Source organism: Dasypus novemcinctus, chromosome 13 (genome assembly GCF_030445035.2).
Source record: "Dasypus novemcinctus isolate mDasNov1 chromosome 13, mDasNov1.1.hap2, whole genome shotgun sequence".
In the NCBI taxonomy this organism is placed as follows: domain Eukaryota; kingdom Metazoa; phylum Chordata; class Mammalia; order Cingulata; family Dasypodidae; genus Dasypus; species Dasypus novemcinctus.
Genome location: NC_080685.1, coordinates 5,708,245 through 5,730,473, shown reverse-complemented (window position 1 = coordinate 5,730,473; position 22,229 = coordinate 5,708,245). Strand labels below are relative to the sequence as shown.

General features: G+C 35.3%; 1 protein-coding gene across 50 annotated transcripts in view; it reads right to left on the bottom strand.

Annotated features, from left to right (window-relative positions):
• Positions 1–22,229, bottom strand: part of CEP170 (centrosomal protein 170) — a 133,504-nt gene that overhangs the window by 33,897 nt on the left and 77,378 nt on the right. For 28 of the 50 annotated variants that reach the window (XM_058309444.2, XM_058309438.2, XM_004463314.5 and 25 more), the window contains 3 exons: positions 12,847–12,996; positions 10,200–10,326; positions 6,391–8,223 (listed from right to left, as the gene is read on the bottom strand). In XM_058309444.2, coding sequence (XP_058165427.1) covers positions 6,391–8,223; positions 10,200–10,326; positions 12,847–12,996 — 2,110 coding nt within the window. The remainder of the gene's footprint in view (positions 1–6,390; positions 8,224–10,199; positions 10,327–12,846; positions 12,997–22,229) is intronic. The other 22 variants (XM_058309440.2, XM_058309446.2, XM_058309453.2 and 19 more) reach the window with 1 other exon arrangement.

Here is a 22,229-nt window from a genome sequence, read left to right as displayed (position 1 = left end):
TAGAGCCTATCCATTTGTTCTGGTTCACACCCTACCTGTTTGGCCCTATCTGGAACTCCTGGGGGTTTGGAACTAGATTCATGACTATGAGAGAACAAACATAACCATTTTTGTGCTTTTTGCTGGTGATTTCGGCTGTTTACAATGCCTCTCAGGAGTAGCAATGACGTGCTCTCTAGTGTTCCTAAGTGCAAGAAGACTGTGATGCGCCTTATGGAGAAATTATGTATGTTGGATAAGCTTTGTTCAGGCATGGATTATAGTGTTGGTGGCCATGAGTTCAATGTTAATGAACCAACAATATATGCTAAATAAAGTTTTTAAAATGAAACAAAATAAGGTTATGTACTAATTGGTTGACAAAAATGTGTGACCAGAGGCTTGTAGGAACCTAAATCTGTATTTCTCCTGGGAGCAGTGGTTGGGTATTTCCTAATTAAGTGTTCACAGCAACTTTATGGAATATAATGATCACAAAGAATGAGAAATGACTATATAATTTCTGACTTTAACATTGTAAAGTAATTCATTAATATAGATAATACTTTTACCATGATAGAAATTTAGTCATTTCTAGATATTTAAAAGTTCCATGACTGAACTGAGTCTTGAAAACAATAAAGGAAAATAAGTTGAAAAGTCTTATTTATAAAATGAAAAATCTCCATGTATTAGTTTGTATATATTTTAGAGCAATAATTAAAGTTTAGAAACAAGCAAAGAGATTTTAGAAAAAAGTAAAAACATGTAAACAAACTAGTGATTTAAACTTTTCAATAAAGGCATTTCATTAAATGAGAAAAGTGTGTATATATGTTTTTATACCTAGAATATTTTTCATAAAAATAAATACATAATAAGAAAACAAGTATTTGTTAAATTAAATTTCCTAATTTTTGGTTGGGAAACTATAGTCACAATACCTATAATGGAAAATTGTTTAGAGAGGAAATAAAACCAATAATAGAGTTTTAATATATTGTAGCAGTTAAGAAAACAAGCAAATATGATGGAGCCATGTAAGTTAATTTAGAGGTATTTTAGAAATAGCACCAACAACAGATAAATTTCATGAGTGGCAGAGTACATGAAAGCAGAATGAGAAATTGGGTAACATGTTCTATTAATTACCATTAAATATCAGGTGAAAGTATCTAAGTAGAGCCACTCTAGAAATCACTCGTAATAATCTGAATCTTGAGACTGGAAAACAATGACATTGGGAAGTAAAAGAAAAGGTTCTTTTTCAAAAGAAAGTCATATTTTTCCTTACTGTTAGAGGTTGATCTAGAAGCCAGTAAGAACAGTGAAGCTTTGAATAACAGTTTCAAAAAAGAAAAGCAACAAATAGAATAAATCCTGTTTAAAAATGGAAAGAAAAGCTCTTTAGGTTTGTTCTATTAAAACTGAGGGCAGAATGAGAGGACAAAATATGAAAGAATATGAAAAAGCAGGGTATAGAGGAGAAATGAAAATATGATTAATAAATCTTCAAGTTTTTAAGGGTTAGAAGAAAATATATCGCACGTGGTCCACTATGTATCAAAACTGAAGATGTACACTTCAAACAGCAAGGTAGAAAAGGGATTGGGAAAGCAAAATTTAAAGGCATGGCCTCTAACCTGATACCAATTTCTCAAAGAACTTTTTTTAACACTTTTTGCTCTCATGACAAATACTTTCAAACTACAGCAGCTATAAATTTTTATGTGAAGAAAACTGCCTACAATCTGTTGGTTAATGTAGATAAAACTTCAAGTTAGAATGTTTTAACTTTCTCCAAGCCTATGTATATTATAAAAAATTAGTTGTGATGGTTAGCCTATTGTGTCAATTCGGCCAGGTAATTATGCCCAGTTGTTTGGTCAAGTAAGCACTGGGCTAACTGTAACACAAGGGCATTTATGGACTTTAGTCACCATTGACTTTACTGCAGTGGTAAATCATAGATAGCTGATTACAATTACATCAATCAGGGAGATTGCCGTCAGCAATGAGTGACGCTTTATCCAATCAGATGAATGCCTTAGAAGTGATTCCAGCACTGAGTGAGAATTTCCAGCTTGTCTTTGGACAGCGAACGACTCCCAGAACTCATCAAGAACCTTCACTGGACTTTCACTGGAGCTCCTGGTTGCAGCCTGCCTGTGGAACCTGAACTTGTGCATCCCCATAGTCATGTGAGACTCTTACAAAATCTCATATTATTGACAGGTATCTCTTGATTCTGTTTCTCTAGAGAGCCCTGACTAATACAGTTGTAGAATGACCTTAGACATTAGTCCAAATTCTTTATAGAGAGGCAAGAGGCCCAGAGAGGTCTTGATTTATTAAAATCACACTGTAAGCCAGGTCTACTGACACTGAGAGTTGAAAAGTCATTCCTTGCTCTTGCAAGTGGGTTACAATTATATGCTAGAAAATCTTTTATTTTTTTTACATTTCTAATTAATTTTTTAAAAAGACATCTTAGATATTTCATGGAATGATGGTTTTTAAATTTCTACCCATGAGAAATGTTGAATAAAAATTTTACTTCTTCCTCTTGAATTTTATTCCTCTTAGAAAAAAATCATTTCTAGAATTAAACTTAATTTTATATAACTAGGCTTACTTGATAGTAGATCAGTATTACAGGCACTTCAGATAGATCCTTAGGTTGAAATTTTGTACTGAAGGTATTTGAAATGCCAATCTGTTAAGAGGTTTCCTCGTGAATACTGGAAAGTGCAGCCTTCCTCATATATTAAAATGAAAGTTCCAAGATGGGATTAATTAAACTTTCGGCTCACCTGAAACTTATTTTAGTTATTAATTATAAAATGTATTTTAGTTATAAAGTTAGGCAATGCTCCTTCTTGTGGAAGTACTAAACTACTATATTCACTATAAAAACATATTATCATCCATGATATCTAGAGAATTTAAAAAAAAGAAAACATTATCTGTGAATGCCCCTATTTCTTTTAGTGTTAACCAAAACTTCCTTGGCATTATACATATTTACATCTACAGATTTAACAAGCACCGTTTAAGAAACAAACATTACATCTTTAACTTTCTATCAATATTTTAGTGGGAAATTAAACTACAAGCACTTTTACATGAACATTTTAGTGCAGGCAGCAGTAGGGTTTTCCGGGGAAAACAACCCTGACAAAGTTTTCTACCAGCCTTTGACATGGAGGAAAAAATAGCTTTGGCCATGCATGTTCAATATATAGTTCTTACCATCTATATATTTTGAAGATTAGAATAAAAAGAGAAAGCAAACAATCTAAAAAAATTTTAAAGACATTACCATAATGTTTCTGTTTTCTAGAATGTGTGCTTAAAATACACTGAAAGCCAACTGCTTTATTTTGATAATTTAAGGTACTTAAGTTTAAATTTATTTTATAAAAATAAATTTGTAACTTCTTCCTAAATTATGCTTATTTTAAATGTTTTTCTTTATTAATCAATAATTTTAGGAACTTTAATCATAATAATAATTTCTAAATAATGCCATAATAGTTTTTTATTAAAACTTGATATTGAAGGAACACTGAAAGAATATTTGGGGCAAAAACAGCTAATAAACTCTTAAAATCATGTAATCAGGGCTAAAAAAACATAAAAGAACCTGAACTCTAAATTTTGCTAAATTAGAGATTTCCTTTCTTCTATTTTTGTCAAACACATTTCTTTGAAAAAAAATTTAGACATAGTCTAAAATATGGAATTTGAAACATTACACAATTATTTTTACATTTTGGATAATATCACAGGCTCTAGGATTAGACATTTCCAAGATCTTCAAAGTTTATAGTGGGCATAATAATGACCCTTATGATTTCATATTCCTTTTTCCATTCAAGATATTATACTTGTCTGAAATAGAAATGTCATAATGTCAAAGACATCTCAATTAGGAAAATCAAAAAGGTGTTTTTTTTTTTTTTTTACAATCTATCCAATGCAACTATTTTAATGTATTCCTTGTGGAATGAAAGACCTTGGCCATTGTTCTTCCATACTATATAATGGTGTAAAGTGGGCATTTTGAGAAATCTGAATAAACAGTCTTGGATCACATACGGCTTTAAGCCCTTAAGGGAAAACAGAGAACATGAGCGGCATTTAACACCAGAATTACAAAGATTATAGTGAACAATACCAAAGCCTTTATATTTTATATTGACCTTGTATAAAATACTCCTGATAATAATCCAACAGATTCTGGCTATCTTCTGGAAGCTTGCACACAAGTAGGCACTTTGAGGCTATTTTTCAGAGCTAGAATAGATGTGGTAGAAAAAGCACTGGCTGGAATTAGAGGGGTCTTGGATTCTTATCCTGCTCCTGTCTTAGCTACATGACCAGGGTACATTATTTCCTCTATTGTCTTCAGTCCCCTCACTGAATAACTATCAGAGAAAACCTATGTATCCAGTTCTTAAATTCCATAATTTCAATTATTTATATACTGCATGCATCTTTTGGCCAAAATCATGTATCTCAATCTGCTTTAGGAAATTTCAATAAGCAATCTGAGGAACTTTCTGGATAAAGAAAACTGAATGTTAATAAAGTTCTGTATCGAAGATGCAAAAAACAAACTTCATCTTTAAAGACATATACAGAATATAGCACATTTTAACTGTTACTTAGACTTGCTGAAGTAATAATACTTGGTTTGAACCTCAAATAAGCACCTTGTGTTAAACACTGAGGAATAAAACCAGATCACTTATGAGTTAAGTTAGTCAACTAGTACAGAGGGAAGAACTGCTCCATGCTACCTGGTAACATACAATTTAAGTTACAGCTTATGTGAAGTTGGCAATATTTAAATATTGCAATGTACTTAAATGGAAATGAAATGACTAAACAAGCAGAGTGGCAGAAGAAATTTTGTCAGGGTACACACCACAGAACGCAGCACAAAGGAAATGTGAATTGAAGAGGTAGAGCCATAAGGAACAACAGAGTAACAACACTGGATAAACATAAACCAGAAAATATCTTAAAAATACTTGGCAGTAAGTCCACTAACCCCCAACTAAAACCTGACGTGTAGAAACAAGAAGAATTAGGGTAATAAGGAAGGAAGATGCCCTCTATCCTTTCCGGATCCATGATTATAAGCTATCTTCAGCCTACATCCTTTCCTTCCACAGACTATAGTAATCATCACCACACCCTCTGATTAGCAGAGAGAAGGAAAGGTGGGTTGGGGGAAAACCACAGTGAAGAAAGGAGGGAAAAAAGTGAAAACAAACAAGCAAAAAACCCCACATGCTGAGTACCGTTAGGTTGGGGTCTTCTAGGATGTACTGTGGTAAATATAAACCAACTCCCCCCAAAAAAGATGGCATACCAAATTTCTTCCACTCTTAATTCAAGACCTAGGGCTCATTTAGATGCTTGGTGCCTGACAACAATCTTACATCTCCAAAGTCTTACAAAGATGGGCTCCTCCACTGGCCTTTTCAGCCACACCCATGCATGAGGCTGATTGTGAAGTAATGAGACCATACTTGCAGGATACACAAAAATATCTGCCTCATTACTCTCTGCTCACACGTATTCTTAGTGGCTTCAGCTCTCAGTATGAAGTACATGAACAGACATGTATGTCCAAAGCAGATAAATTCTTGTGGGTGTAAGTAGTTTTTCTAATTATTGTATTTAATTACATCTAATTATTACATTTGCATGCTACAAAAGCACTTCAAGAGCTAAAGCTCAAAGTTCAGTTAAATTCCTAGAGCCCAGTTTGACCCACATGTGCTGAGTGATTGCTCGAAGAATTCATCTCCTTCCACTGAAATAAATTAAGGGTTAGTTTCACCTGCTCTTACCATAAACAGATCTAACTTTAAAAAATATAAATAAAAGACATGAGATTTGAAAATGAGCAGGAAAAAGGGTAAAATATAGATTATTTCATTTAGTTCTGAAACAAGTGATAGCTTATTCCAAGGGCACTGTTATTTTTCTTCAGATTCATAAAGGCTCTGAATTACGTGAAGATATTTAAAGGTTAAAAACATGCTTTTAGAAGCATAATGTTAGTTATTATTTAAACCAGATAGTAATTCCTAATCTAATTTTGATACATACATCTAGCTACTTTGCTAGGACAGTAAAAATTCCTAAATCAATTTTATGGAATTCTAATTTTCAAATTACTATTTTTTCCTAAGACATTAATTGGAAGTCTGTATAACTGCTGAATTTTCTTTTTTAAGCTACATAAAGCAATCTTTTTTTATTTATAGGAAAAAATCCCTCTACACCATAATCTTTCTGCTGAACAGTCTGGGAAGACAAAAACTAGACATTTAATTAAAAAAAAAAACACAGAAGAAATATGCTAATGTAAAAAGTCTGGATCCAATTTACCTGAAGGAGAGCCATGTGTTGAGGTCATACTTTTGACCTTAGAGTCTGACAGTCGAGAGATACTGTTAGCTCTAATTCTAGGAGAAAATTTATCTGATGGTACTAATCTGGCTCCACTTCTAATGATGGCTTCTGCAGTACGTGAAGAGGCACTACTTCTAGATATCGTTGCTTCAGAGTCACTACGTGCCGATAATGAACCAAGCCTTGTTCTACGAGGCTGAGCTAATAAATCAATCCTAGAAATGCTACGTCTTCCTGTAGGAGGTTTTGATGTAGAACTTGTTGTGGATACCTCAGAAGCAACAGATGCTTTGTCAGCATCAGCAAGTTCACTGTCTGAAGCTTCACCCAGTCGTGCTCTGCGTAAGAGGGAAGTCCTGGTAGGTCGAGGCCTTGGAAGAGTGGTTGACTTACTGGATGAACCAGATGCTACAGGAGAAGTCTTAGATTTACTTACTTTGCTTCCTTCCAGCTTGAAATGGCCATGTTCATCAGTTGAGGTAAGTGGAGTCCTTCCGTGAGATTTACAAGGATAAGTTTCCTGATCAGATGACATAATGTCAGAGATAGCAGAGTGAGGTACACTTGAGGTTTGGTCATCATCTGTTAAATCCACTGAGGGCTGCCTTACTCTTCCACTGGATTGCACAAATTTACGACCATCTGCCCTTGAAGCTACATCTGTGGAACGACTTTTCGCTTTCTTTTCAATCTTCTCTCTAGCACCCGAAGATGCTTTTGTAACATCTTTGGAAGGAGAACCTGTGGAACACCTATCTTTATAGAGGCTGGTGAAACTCTTTCGCTTCTGGGTTGACTTTCTCTCAGTTTCTCCAGTAACCAGACTGATTGTACTAGCTGTATCCACATCAGATTCTGGTGAAATAGAATTGTCTCTATTATAACTGGGAGTATCTGGGCCTTCATCGGTTTTATTGTCTTCACGCAGTTTAGCTTCTAGAAAAGCCATGACTGCTTCCGTATCTTTTAGAATAAGGGTTGTATCCATACTAGAATCAGTATCCATGGAGTCACTTCTTTCTCGTATTCTACTTGCAGACGTTAATGCTAAAGAAGGGGGAGTAGATGATGTCTGTTTATTTATATGGGGAATAAGTTCTATGGGTATGTTTGGGCTCGGTTTTTCTATAGTGAAGCTTCCTTGTCGTACTAATGGCTTGGAGGATTCTTTCTTGTCTCCTCCCTTTGAAATCTGACATTTAAGAATTTCTTCAGCTTTTCTTCTGTGGCCTTCATTTTGCACAACTCTCTCTCCCTTGCTTGGAGAATGTCCTGGAATTTTTTCTTGAAGTTGTGACTCTTGTTTAAGAGAGTCCTCTCTACATTTATCTATTTGACTGAAAGCATTTTTTGAGGAAGACAGTTTAGTGGGTGGCCATGGTACCTGCTCCTTTGATTCCTGTTGCTGAATTTTAGCTAAGGTTTGCTTTACCAAAGAAGCCTCCTTACCTGCTTCACTCCTCTCCTTCCCAGGAGAAGTGCTGCCTAAGTGAAACAGGGCTTTATCATCTCCGCCAGTTTTAAGAGGCTCACCATTTACTGCCCTGCTTATTTTATTCAGGGCTCTGTCAGCATCTTGTTTATCTTTCTGGGATACCTGTGTTGGTGTTTCCTTCTCCTGAAGTTCTGTGTCTTGCTTTTCTCCTACCTCTGACCTCTGTGTAATTGCCTTTGCTCTGGAGCTCTCGAGAGACTTTTCTTCATTTGGAAGCTGGGGAAGGGTTCGTCTCCTTCTCTCTCCCTGACTAGGCAAGGAAGTTGCTGAGCCAGTACTTCTTGCTGAAATGCGAGATTCACTGATACCGGTATCTATAAAGTAAAAACCACAAAGAAGGAATTCATTAGGGGAGAAAAGAATATTATATTACATTAGATTTTGAAGTATAAGCTCAGAAATGAACTCAGTATAAAAGAAAAAGACTTTTACTAAATAAATGAGATGACATTGTGACAAACTGGTTTAAAAAGCAAGGACAATCCCAAACTGCATTAATAGGCCAATTATTAATAAAAGAGTCAGGAAAGCACATTGTATGAGATGAAAATTAGGGCCATCTGATCTTAAACCTACATCTCTTGTTCTCTTTTTCTTTTAATGTGTTTTATGGAAGAGCATGTCAATGCTTTGGTGGCTTTTCCCATCCTGGAGGTTTTGCTCAAGAAAAGAGATCAGAACTAGTTATCTAGTATAACTAGTATCTGCTATACTCTCAATTACACAGTACAAAATAACATATCTAGCTTTTAATAAGCATTAGTATCTATGCGAAAGAATGACAAGTTCGGACTTCCTAATTAAAACGGAAAATTCAAAACATTAAGAAGGGTTTAAAAAATTTAAGGGTGATTAAAACAATGTCTTAAAAACTGTATGTATGAAAAAAGGCAACAGGCCATAATATAGTTTTACAAACAGTGATTTTTAAATTACGGTGTTCTGGTTTATTGGGTATCACATAGGAACAGATGATCACTTTCTTTTGTTTCATCTAAGCAGAAGCCAAAGAGAAAATATATCATTTGATTTTCCCATGTGAGGGAAGTCGAGAATATTTAAGAAGGATTTTCTTGAATGTTAAAAACTGAATGGATTTCTGAGAAAAAGGATACATATTCTCTGGAAATACAAATTAACATATAAAGCATTTTAATCTTTTAGGGATAAGTGGGGAAAGATACTCTATATTGCTTAGCTGGGTATTTTTATTCTTTATAGTTCTAAAAGTTTAACATTCAAACTTTATGGCAATTAAGTGGTTATGATGTAGGAAAATCCCTCCAAACTTACCAATTTAATTTAAATTTAGCAATTAATCATTAAGTTATCTTACTAAGTTATTTATTTTTTTCATGGGTATTCGACTTATCTCCTTAGAAGTAAACACCTAAAATACAATAAGTATTTTATCTTTTTGTATTTTTCTAGCATTTCTCACACCTTCTGTTGCAAACACTCAAAAATACATATTTAACAAGAGCATTTTAGGATTTAGGTGGATTTACCGGCTTATTTAAATTATTTACCTCAATAAATTCACGTAGAACAGGAAACAGGAATAAGATAATGAGAGTTGTGGTTTATTACTTTTTTTAAGAAATAGAATTTTGGCTTTCACTGCTAATACTTAATTACTTCTAGTTTCTATGATAAATAAACAATATAGATTTTCTTGTACACTGCTATAAGCTGTTTCTCAAATACTTCCTGACTAATGTTTGTAATATTCTTAAAACAGATTGTAGTCCACCACAAGCCAGAAACGAAATAAATTTCCATTTCTATTTTTTTAAATGTAAATGCCTGACTAAGATAAAAAAAATTATTAGAGGCATATAATTGGGGGTGATTTTTAAAAGAAACTATATTTCCACATCAGTTCACAGAAATATAATTAAAAGGTTGTTAAAAAAAAGTCACATTACATATAATAGATTTGCAAGAGATGTACTAAGTAAATTCTATCTTATTGAATGTATGGCACAAAGTAAGTACTTAATAATTGTTAGATATACTAATTATTGGGATATTTTGGATTGTCTTAGTCTTATTTTAAAATTTTCATTTACCATATGCTTCATCTACTTCATCTCTTTTCCTTCTTTTTATCTTCAGTTAGGATTACACATTAATGATACAGCATTATTAGTCAAAATAAACTCTCATTTCCTTGAATGAGCATGAGAATAATACATGAACAAGGTTTAGGTTTAATTTATTTTGTTCTTGAAAAACTGTGATGGATGGAGGGAGGGAGGGAGGAGGGAGGAAGAAGGGAAGGAAATACCATTCTCTAAAGGAACAGGTACAGACAATTCCATTATCCTTTCTTCTTGATCATGCCTTGTGTGATTAGCAGCCAAACTAGCCCATTGTGAAACCCAACGTTTGCTTCCAGATGAAGATGTACATTGCTAAAGAACAATGAGAGAAGGAAATGACGTAGGCTGGTCAAATCTGATTCTCATGAAACAGAATTCCATTTAGTCACATTAACCTGTTATAGAAAGCAATATTTAAACCTCATATTACTATATTATAATTTATTAAAAATCCTCATATATAAAGTTTCTCTAAAGACCCTCTTAACTATGTAACATTCCATTATTACTATGAATATAGCATAATTTTCTCTACTAAATACTATTTTACTGGGCTATTAGATAAGCTCAGATGTCAATAATAGCTTTGTGGCTAGACCAATGAAGTTAGTTCTACTCCATTTCAATGTTCAGGGAGTACAGAGGTTGAGTTCCAACTTGCCCTCTAGCCCTTTAAAATGTCTCTAGGCAATGACATTGGCTCTAGAGTCTCTGGGAGTAATAAATCTCTAAGATCATGTCTTCAGGGATTTCAAAAACAAACGCAAGTCTTTAGACTTCTCTCTACAACACATTAATATTTCCAGAAGGAGCTAGAAATTATTCAGTTTCTAAGGACCTTTGTATAACTAGTCTGAATGTAGACCTTTCCATGTCTAGATCCTTAAAGCAAATGCTCTTTGAACACTTACAATCAAGTGTGAAAATGAATTTAATTCATGATCTTGTCCCCACAGACTTATGATCATTAAAAGCGGGGGAATCTAGACATTTAATATGAAAGATTAAGAGGTACATAAAAAATTGTTCCCTCTTGCTAAAATTCTAAGTCAAGGTTTAATACTGAAATTGGAAATGATAACTAGGGAACGGAAAGCTATGACTAAATCATTATTTTATTCAACAAGTATTTTATTACATGTGTAAGATTCACTGTATTAATAACAGGGCAGATATTGATGAAGTAAATATTTCATGTAGGCTATGATTTCAAAAACTGTAGATTAAGATGATAAGTATACAAAATGCTGTACATATAATGAAGCCTTTGGGATACCATCCTTCGGGAGTAAACCATACCTCCTCTGGTAGTACTAGAGCCATTCCCACCACGCTAGGAATACCCACAATAGAGTGGGTTTCATTGATGTTCTCTTAATTTTGATCAATTGGCCTGTTTAGGTGACTCCAACATAGGCCCATATGTACTGGGGTGACATACATATTTTACTTGGCACAGGTTGAAGGGATAGAGTAAGGAAGAGAAAGTCTATTCGAGTTCACATTCACCAGAACTCCCCAGAGAAGCAGAACATCTAGACATGACCTGGCATGAACACCACCTGCTTTCATTAAGTAAATTAAACATCTTTTAAAAATGGAAACCAGAATAAAAATTCTCCAAGATCAAGGAAGAAAAAAAAGAACAATGAAGTACAATAATTGCTCTGATAGTTTTCAGGAAATGGCAGACCATAAAAGGACCATTTTACTATTAATACCCAAACACAGATCTATTTACTTGTCTACAAAACAAGTATTTTATATTTCATTTTACTTATGTTTTATTTTATCTGTGCCTTAAGATTTTATTCTGTTTCTATTTTATATTATGTACAATTTATGTTTTAAAATGAACTCATTTCCTGAGAGTCAGTATAGCACAATGAGTTGAGAAATCAAGGCTTCTTAAGGTTCACATCATGGCTCCATGAGGTACTAGTTGTGACATTTTAGCCAAGTTAATCTCTATGTATTTCAGTTTCATTGTATGTAAAATGGCATGCAGAAAATTCTCATTGAATGTTAGCTCTTATTATCTGGATAAATTATAATTAATACTTCTGAGTTATAAATGTCTTGCTGCATTTCTTTTCCAGACATTAGTGTGAAATGAAATTAGTATAATTTCCCATAAGGAAATAAACCTAAATCTCTGGCAGGTACTATGCTGGGTACTTCATGTACTTCATTAAACAACCTGTAAACAGGTTTTACCAAATCCCAGTTTTGTAGATGAGGAAATTGAAGATAAGAGAAGTAAAGTGACTGACCCCAAGTAACTCAGTAGTGGCAGCTCCAGAATTTGAACTCAAGTCTCTCTAGCTCTACTACACCACCCAGACACAATACCTGTATTAACCAAGTTGTCCTTAATGATTTCCCTTATTTTAATTATATGCTGGGTTGTAGTGCTCTGGCATTTATTTATGTAAGTTTTACCTATCAGCACTTTCTTTTACATGTCTCCTGGCATGATATACTAGTCTTTCCATTCCAAAAATATGACCTCCTAGAAGGAATCTGCAGCAGACGGTATGTCTTCCTTTATCTCTTATGCCAATTACAGCAGTGAACATCTAGCTCAATAACTGCTTACTTAAGTTTAAGATCTTTCTTAATGACTAAAGAATATTAATTTAAAAAAACAGAATAAAAAGTAAAGCTGAATTACTGCAAAATTGCTTTCAGCTTTCACATAAGTGATTTGTGAAAATCTGGTTTTAAGAAATGTTTTACAAGGGCATATATCAATTACTTAATATATTTAACAAATTATATAAATTTATATTTTACGTAAATCTATGTACAATATGAGGAAGAGCTGTATACCTCTGAGTTGTGAAATCCAGGTGTACTCAGTGGTTTTCTTTCTTCCATTACTATTGTAGCAGAATTGAGAGCCCAATCTTTTACCAGATCTTTATGTTTTTCATTGATAATAGGCCTATTATAATCCTGATTGTCATCTACTCCAAAGACCTAGGAGGAGAAAATTATTAAAAAAGAAAGTGGAAAGCCTGAGCACCAGATTAATATATTAATACTGTTAATTCCATAGGCAAATAGGAATATTCTAAATTAATTTGAGTAGATAATTTCAATAATGAGGGAAACCTTTAATGACAGGCTAACAGCCCAATTGGAGTGATGGCTGGAGAGAAAAATAGGACGGTGACAATTTATATAAATGTAACTCTCCTTTTTAATATATAGCAAAATACAGTTTGAGAACATAAGAAATAGTCAGGATATTACATTTGATTTGTTTAAAGATGTTAATAATGTTGTTAAACATCATAATAATGCAGAGGGCCAGGAAAGAGGACCTCTTAGTTTGTTTTCAGTTTAGTTCTATATTATATTTGAATTTAAAAAAAACTATAAAGGTATGGCTGATTTTACTTTCTTCTATAACAAGTGTTTACTATTATATGAGTAAATTTATACAAATAATTTTCCAAGTTCCCAAATAAAATATTTTATTGTATATTTGTATAGTGTATAGCATAATTCTCAAACTTCACTGTACCTAACAATCACCCATAGACACTGGCTTCAAGTGCAGATTCCTGAGCCAAGTCACACACATCAGCATTTTCATTAAGTAGGCTGTCTATGGTGAATACTTTTGAAATATTCTTAATGCAGAGACTTTTCTTACTTGTGTACTTTTTATAAGGGCAGGACCTGAGTCTTATTTATTTCCTGGTATATAACAGGCACTGCAAGTAGCTGAATAGGCTGGAGAAACTTTAACATTCCATTTTACTATTCCCTACTTCCTTCCCAATGCTTATTCTTTACAGCTATTAATTGTGGATCTGATTACTACAATTAAGAAAAGTATTATGTATTTAAACAAGCAATTTATAGAAAGAATCTTTAGGACATACCCCAGAAGCCTTCATTTTCTATAAGAAAGGAAAAATAACTTAGGCAAAACTATTTTCTAGAAATCACATAATACAGCTAACTGATAAATTCTGAAGTCCACACTTAGTAGAGACCAGATTTTCAAATTCACCAAATTTGGAAATTTTACCACTAGATGGCCTTATTATTTAATAAGTTAATTCACATAACTACAGTTTTCAAAATTTATAAGATTTATTATTCTGTTAAACAAATATGGTTTAAGAGTAAACTGTACATTATTTTTAGATCAGTTTTACGGTTTAAGAGTGAATTGTATATTATCTTTTGATCAGTTTTAATAGTACATGGGAGCACAGTGAACAGAAGGGAAATAACTAAAACTGCTTGATTTTGCTCAACATTAGAATGAGCTAAAGTGAACAATGCCACTGAAAAAACTGAGTACACCTTCCTGAGCGCAGTCTTTAATCCCATTTGTAAAGAAAGCTAATTAGAAGTATGTAAGTTATTTCAATGTCTGTCTTAATAAAAAGAAATTAGATTGTTTCTAATGTAAGTCACTCCCCACCTCACATACATATTTACTGAAGTCTCTTTCCTTATTTTTATAATTACTAGAAAAAAATCTAACTCAATTTTGGAAGTAAAATAAACCCCTGTGATTATGTGCATTATTGCATTTATCTGGCATGTTAATTTAGACATTACCTGAACTGATTATCTGACTTGGGGATTTTTAATTCTAGTCCATATTCAAAATCTGATGTCCTCAAACATCTCAGCTCTAGCTTTTTCAAATAAAATCTAATAAATTTCACCAAATCACTTCTGACACTACTTTCAAATGACAACAAAATACATACACACAAATACCTAATGCTTTTGGGGAAAGGAAGCTAAAGTACATAGAAAGGGCACTCAAAAGACTTACTACAGATTTCTTTCAAAGCATTAAAAATAGCTATACCTAACATCTGTTAGCAAAATAACATTTATTTTACAGATAAGAGCCTGAAATACTAATATACAGAGAAAAAGAGTCTTCAGAATCCACAACAGATTTTTATACTGTTTTGAAAATTGATAGCAGTAATAGCTCAGCTTGAAATCTGTATCTAATCATTTTTGGGTCCGGTGCAAAAACACCCGTTTGTGACCACTTTTGTGTGAAAAAGAGAATGTAAACAGCTTGAATCTGTCTGTATACTTATTTATTTCTCTCCACTTCCCTGCCCACCCTCAGCTATCTGCTGTGTCCATTCGCTGTGTATTCTTCTGTGTCTGCTTCTATTCTTGTCAGTGGCATGGGAATCTGTGTTTCTTTTTGTTGCGTCATCTTGCTGCATCAGCTCTCCATGTGTGCGGCGTTGTTCCTGGGTGGCTTTCCTTACAGGGCGCACTCCTTGCGGTTCCCCTACACAGGGGACACCCTGTGTGGCAGGGCACTCCCTGTGAGCATCAGCACTGTGCCTGGGCCAGTTCCACATGGGTCAAGGAGGCCCGGGGTTTGAACCGCGGACCTCCCATGTGGTAGACGGACACCCTAACCACTGGGCCAAGTCTGCTTCCCTGTTTGTATACTTTAAAGCTATCATATTTTTCAAATTTAAAGTACACATGATCTATGATCCAATAATGGTTCAGAATTGTCTTAAGAGTCGAAGCCAAGTTTACAAGATGTTCTCATCTTTCTCTTCATTCTGTCCCTAGGTGATTTCTTCCATATCCAAGGCTTCATTTCAATTACCAAGTAGATATAGCTCCTTACCTGTTACCACATCTCCAGATGAGTCAAAGATGTTAACTGCAGTATGTTAACACTAGGCTCTTGATTCTCTTCCCGTCTACCCAACCCTGACCTGCTCCCAGTCAAAACTCCAAACTTGATATACTACAAAATCTTGGTCTCAAAGGATTATGGGAAGATGGCAGAGGAGGAAGCCCTGGAAATCAGTCCCACCACCAGAATGACTATTAAACATGCAAGAAAAGAACTGTCTTAATCATCTATTTTGAAACTCTGGAGTCTAGTGGAACATAGTGAAACATCCAGGGAAGGGGGAGAAAAAAGCTGGTAAATTGCAACAAGTACCAGTGAACTGCACCCTCCACAAAGCAGCTACAGTTACTTATCTCCTGGCATCACAGCTGGCAGCAGTGAGGTACTCAATCCTCACCCCTGGTGCAACTTGGTGGTGCCAGGGAGGGATATAAAAGACCTAGTGCCCCAAGATCCTGGCTGTGTGTGGTCCAATTATTTCAGATCACTCGGGGCCAGCTCTGAAAATGGCTAATGTTCTAACCCTTTCTGGGCAAACATGGCAGAGGAGTCTTAAAGATAATACCTTTCCTCAAAACTACAGAAAATGGTTAAAAAGCCTGCATTTACTGGAAAAGTGCCAAATCAAGAAAACAAACATTCAAAGAGCTGTAGGTAAAGATTCTAGCATCCTTGCTGGTGCCTCTTTTTCTTTCTGTCCAGGGAAGAGAGGAGCTGGCTGGCACTTTTTATGGATCCCTGGGTGGGACTGACCTAGAATATTTCTCTGCAGCTCATCCCCCTCTTTCCAATTATGTTCTTCAGGCAAAAGTAGCTTGGGACCTCTAGAGCAGTATAAGAAACAACTGAGTTAGGCAGCCTGAGGCAAAGGCTTACCAGCTTTAAGTCCTGCAGGTACAAGAAGAGGGAAATGATCTGTTTCCTAGGAAGCAGAAAGGGCATTCAAATTCCTGTGAACAGCTCCTAGGGCCACTAGCAAGAAAAAGCCAGGACAAAACAACAGGCTCAGAACACACAGGGAGGACTCTGCACTTTGCATTTGCTGCGGGCTGACCTTCATGACTGGAGGTCTGAACTCTCTGAAGGAGAACATCAAACCAACAAAAATCAATTTGCAAACACTGTAAAAGGTTTTTATTGCATTGGTTTTTGTTTGATTTTGTTAGCTCCTGGCACTCAAGAAAGACTTTGTCATATCACTAGCTGGATCAAACTCAAGAAACAGACAGCTCAGGGGCTAAACCCCAGAGTTAGCATTTTAAAGTATTAAAATGTACAGTGTGAAATAAAAGATTACAAGATAAAGAAACAGGAAATGATGGCCAATGCAAAGAAAGAGGTTAAAATGCAGAAAACAACAAATAAAACAAAAGCAGACTGTGGAAATACTGGACAAAGACAAAAAAAATATCTTCAATATGCTCAAAGGAAAGAAAGAAAATACAGAGAAAGAACTAAAGTGTATCAGGAAAACAATGAATGAACAATATGAGAATCCGAATAAAGAGATAAATTTTAAAAAGGAACCAAAGAGAACTACTGACACAAAAAATTCTCAGGAGGGTTTAAATAGCATATTGGAGCTGGCAGAAGAAAGAATCAGTGAACTCAAAGGCAATAAAATTGAAGGGATTCAGGCTGAGGAGAGAGAGAAAAAGTAATAAGAAAAAGTAAAAAAAGCCTAAGAGACCTGTGGGATACCACCTGCCTTATCAATATATGCATTATGGGAGTCCAAGAGGGAGAAGGAGAGAAAAGAGCAGGAAGAAATATTCAAAGAAATAATGACAGAAAACTTTGTAAACATGGCAGAAGATGTGAATATGCACATCCCAGAAGCCCAAAAACCATCAAACAGGATACACTTGAAGAGAAATACACCCAGACACATGGTGTTCAAACTGTCAAATGCAAAGGACAAGAGAGTTCTGAAATCTGCAAGAAAAAAGCAATGTGTTATGTACAAGGGAGTTCCAATTAGATTAAGTACCGATTTGCTATCAGAAACCATGGAGGCTAGAAGGCAGGAGTTGAAATACTTAAAGTGCTAAGATAAATCAATTGTGAACGAATTATTTTTTTTCTGGTGAGACATTCTTTCAAAAATAAAGAAGACTGGGCGGTGGACTTGGCCCACTGGTTAGGGCGTCTGTCTACCACATGGGAGGTCCGCGGTTCAAACCCTGGGCCTCCTTGACCCATGTGGAGCTGGCCCACGTGCAGTGCTGATGCGCGCAAGGAGTGCTGTGTCACGCAGGGGTGTCCCCTGCATAGGGAAGCCCCACACGCAAGGAGTGGGCCCTGTAAGGAGAGCCGCCCAGCGCGAAAGAAAGTGCAGCCTGCCCAAGAATGGTGCCTCACACATGGAGAGCTGACACAACGAGATGACACAACAAAAAGAAACACAGATTCCTGTGCCACTGACAACAACAGAAGTGGACAAAGAAACAAGACGCAGCAAATAGACACAGAGAACAGACAACCGAGGTGGGGGAAAGGGGAGAGAAATCAATCAATAAATAAACCTTAAAAAAAAAAGTTTACGCATCTGGCCTGCAGAGATGTATCTACTCTTTAATAAAAATAAAGGAGACTGTAAGACATTCCCAGGAAAATGAAAGTTGAGGGAGTTCATCACCACTAGACCTATGCTACAGGCAATGCTAAAGAGAATTCTTCACAATGAAAGGAAAGGACACTAGACAGTGGAGCAAAGCAGCATAAAGAAATATAGACCTTCAGTAAAGGTAACAATATGGGTATTTATAAATGCCAGTACAATTATTGTATTGTATCTTTCGGTGTGTTACCCCACTCATTACTTCATACAGGTGCTAAAATGCAAAGGCATCTAAGTAATAATATATCTGTGGTTTTAGACATATAATATACAAAAATATAATTTGTAACAAGTACAAAAAAGGTGGGGAGTATGAAGGGGCACGGGAATAGTATATGTGTATGCTATTGAAGTTAAGTTGGTATGAAAAAAAAAAATAGGATGATACATTTTAACCCCATGGTAACCAAAAAGAAAATACATAAAAAATATACCCAGAAAGAGTGAGAAGAAATTCAGCATGGTACAATACCAAAAAGCAAATAAATATGAAAGTAGGCATTAACAAAAGTATTGAGGGTTAAAAAGGTTTAAGACTTACATACACTAAAAGGCAGAAGAAAGCCCCGCATGATCATTACTTACTTTAAATGTAAATGAATTAAACTGTCCAATCAAAAGGTAGAGAATAGCAGAATGGATAAAGACACATAACCCAACTATATGGTATTTACAAAAGACTCACCTTAAATTCAAAGACATAAATAGGTTGAAAGTAAAAGGATGGAAAAAAATATGTACCATGTATGTAGTAACCAAAAGAGAGCTGGGGTTGTTATAATAATATCAGATAAAACAGACTTTAAGTAAAAAATAGTTACTAGGGATAAAGATGGTCATTATACAACGATAAAGAGGCCAATTCAAAAAGAAGATGTAAAAATTATGAATATATATGTACCTAACAGCGGGGCCCAAAAATATATGATGCAAAATATATGAGAGATAGGGAGGGAGACACTGAAGGGTCTACATTAATAGAAGATCTTAATACACCACTTACAATAATGTATGGAAGGGAAGCAGACTTGGCCCAGTGGATAGGGCATCCGCCTACCACATGGGAGGTCCGTCGTTCAAACCCTGGGCCTCCTTGACCCCGTGTGGAGCTGGCCCATGAGCAGCGCTGATGCGCACAAGGAGTGCTGTGCCATGCAGTGGTATTCCCTGTGTAGGGGAGCCCCACACGCAAGCAGTGCGCCCCGTAAGGAGAGCCGCCCAGTGCGAAGGGAAGTGCAGCGTGCCCAGGAATGGCGCCGCATATGTGGAGAGCTGACGCAGCAAGATGACGCGACAAAAAGAGGCACAGATTCCCAGTTTCGCTGACAACAACAGAAGTGGACGAAGAAGAGAACACACAGCAAATGGACACAGCGAACAGACAAGTGGGGCAAGGGCGGAAAGGAAGGGAAATAAATCTTTGAAAAAAATGTATGGAACATCTAGGCAGGTGATCAGTATGGAAATAGAAGACTTGAATGATACTTTAAATCAACTAGACTTAGCAGACATATGTAGAACAATTAATCCAACAGCAGCAGAATACACATTCTTCTCTACTGCATATGAATCAGGCTCTAGGACAGACCATATGCTAGGTCACAAATTAAAGTTGGTTCTTTGAAAGGATCAATAAAATAAGCAAACCTTTAGCTAGACTGAAAAAGAAAAGAGGACACAAATAACTAAAATCAGAAATGAAAGAGGGACATTACTATCAGCCTCAAAGAAATAAAAAGTACTACTAGAGAGGATACTATGAACTACTGTATGCTAACGAATTAGATAACCCATATGAAATGGACAAATTCCTAAACACACAGTCCCTATACTGATTCAAGAAGAGTAGAAGATCTCAACAAATCAATAATTAGTAAAGAGATTGAATCTGTAATCAAAAACCTTTCAACAACAAAAAGCCCCAGGACCAGATGGCTTCAGAGGTGTATTTTACCAAATACTGCAAGAAGAATTAACACCAATCCTGTTCAACCTCCTTAAAAAAACTGAAGAGAAGGGAAAGCTCCCTAACTATTCTATGCAGCCAGCTTCATCCTCATACCAAAGCCAGATAAAGATACAAACAGAAAATTACAAAACAATATCTCTCGTGACTGTAGATGTAATAATCCTCAACAAAATATTAGAAAACTGAATCCAATGGTACATTAAAAGAATTATACACCATAATCAAGTGGGATTTATTCCAGGTACGCAAGGGCGGCTCAAAAAAAAAAAACATACACCATATTAACAGAATGATGGGAAGAAAATCCCTACTACCATCTCACTTGACACAGAGAATATATTTGACAAAATCCAGCACCAATTCTTGAAAACTAAGAATAAAAGGAAACTTCTTCAACATGATAAAGGGCATATATGAAAAGCCTACAGCTAATATCATACTTAATGATGAAAGACTTAAAGCTTTCCTCTAAGATCAGAACAAGACAAGCCTGTCCAATGTCACCACTGTTATTTAACACTGTAGAGGAAGTTCTTGTTAGAGCAGTTAGGCAAGAAAAAGAAAGGAATCCAAATTGGAAAGAAGTAAAATTTTCCCTATTTGCAGATGACAAGATCCTACAGGCAAAAATACTGAAAAATCAACACCACAGTTCCTAGAGTTAATAAATATCCAGAATATATAAAGAAATCCTACAACTCAACAACAGAAAGACAGACAACCCAATTAAAAAATGAGCAAGAGAACAGACGTCTCTCCAAAAAAGATATACAATGCCAGAAAGCACAGGAAAAGATGGTCAACTTCAATAGCCATTAGGGAAATGCAAATTAAAACCATGAGATAAAATTTCACACCCACTAGAATTGCTAATATTTTTTAGACAACCAGAAAATTACAAGTGTTAGAGAGGATGTGGAGAAATAAGAACACTCATTGATTGGTAATACGTAAAATTGTATAGATGCTGTGGAAAAGTTTGATGATTCCTCAAAATGTTAAATATACAACTGCCATATAACCTGCCAATCCCAACTCTAGGGATATACCGAAAAGAACTGAAAGCAGGGATCTGAACAGATATTTGCACACTGATGTTGACAGCAGCATCATTTACAATTGCCAAAGATGGAAGCAACCAATGTGTCCATCAACTGAAGAATGGATAAACAAAATGTGGTAAATACACAAAATGGGATATTATTCATCCATAAAAAGGAATGGAGTTCTGGTACATGGAACAACATGGATGAACCAAGAAGATATTATGTTGAGTGAAATAAGCCAGATGTAAAAAGGACAAATATTATATGATTTTACTGATATGAAACAATTAGATTAAGCAAACTCATCTAGTCAGAAACCAGAATATAGGTTATCAGAGGCCAGAGTAGGGGTAGCAAATGGGGAGTTTTTGCTTAAATTGTACAGTTACAAGTCTATAGTGATGAAGAGGGTGAGGTTAGAGTTCTTCCTATTTTTATGTTCCTCTTTAGTAGAATCCCCCCATCTCAACTTTACTAGTCATTTTCTGTTTCTTCCAGAGTAGGAGAAAAAGGAAGGCAAAGTGGTATAAGAAATAGAAAATTTAGTTTTGAATTTGTACTATCTTAGCTCTCTAGAACCGGCTGTTTAAAGACAACTCATTCCTCTTGGGGGAGAGTGGTATCTTTCACATGCCCTCTCCTAAGTTAGTTTCCTTGATCCAGAAAGCTGCATCTTTATTTGGGAGAGTTACCTGTGACCTCTCTCAAAGTCTCTAGGCTTGTGGTAAAAAGAAAGCACCATCCTTTCCATTCCACTCCAAGAATCCATGGAACATGAATTCAATCTTTACCTTTGAGTAATTCCATGTGATGATTTGGTATCTTACTTTGGGTTTTCATATCTATATCTCAGTGGCAACTCTAAACATAAATTTTTAACATCTTGTTGAGTTATGGTGCTTACTATTTGTAAGATACTGG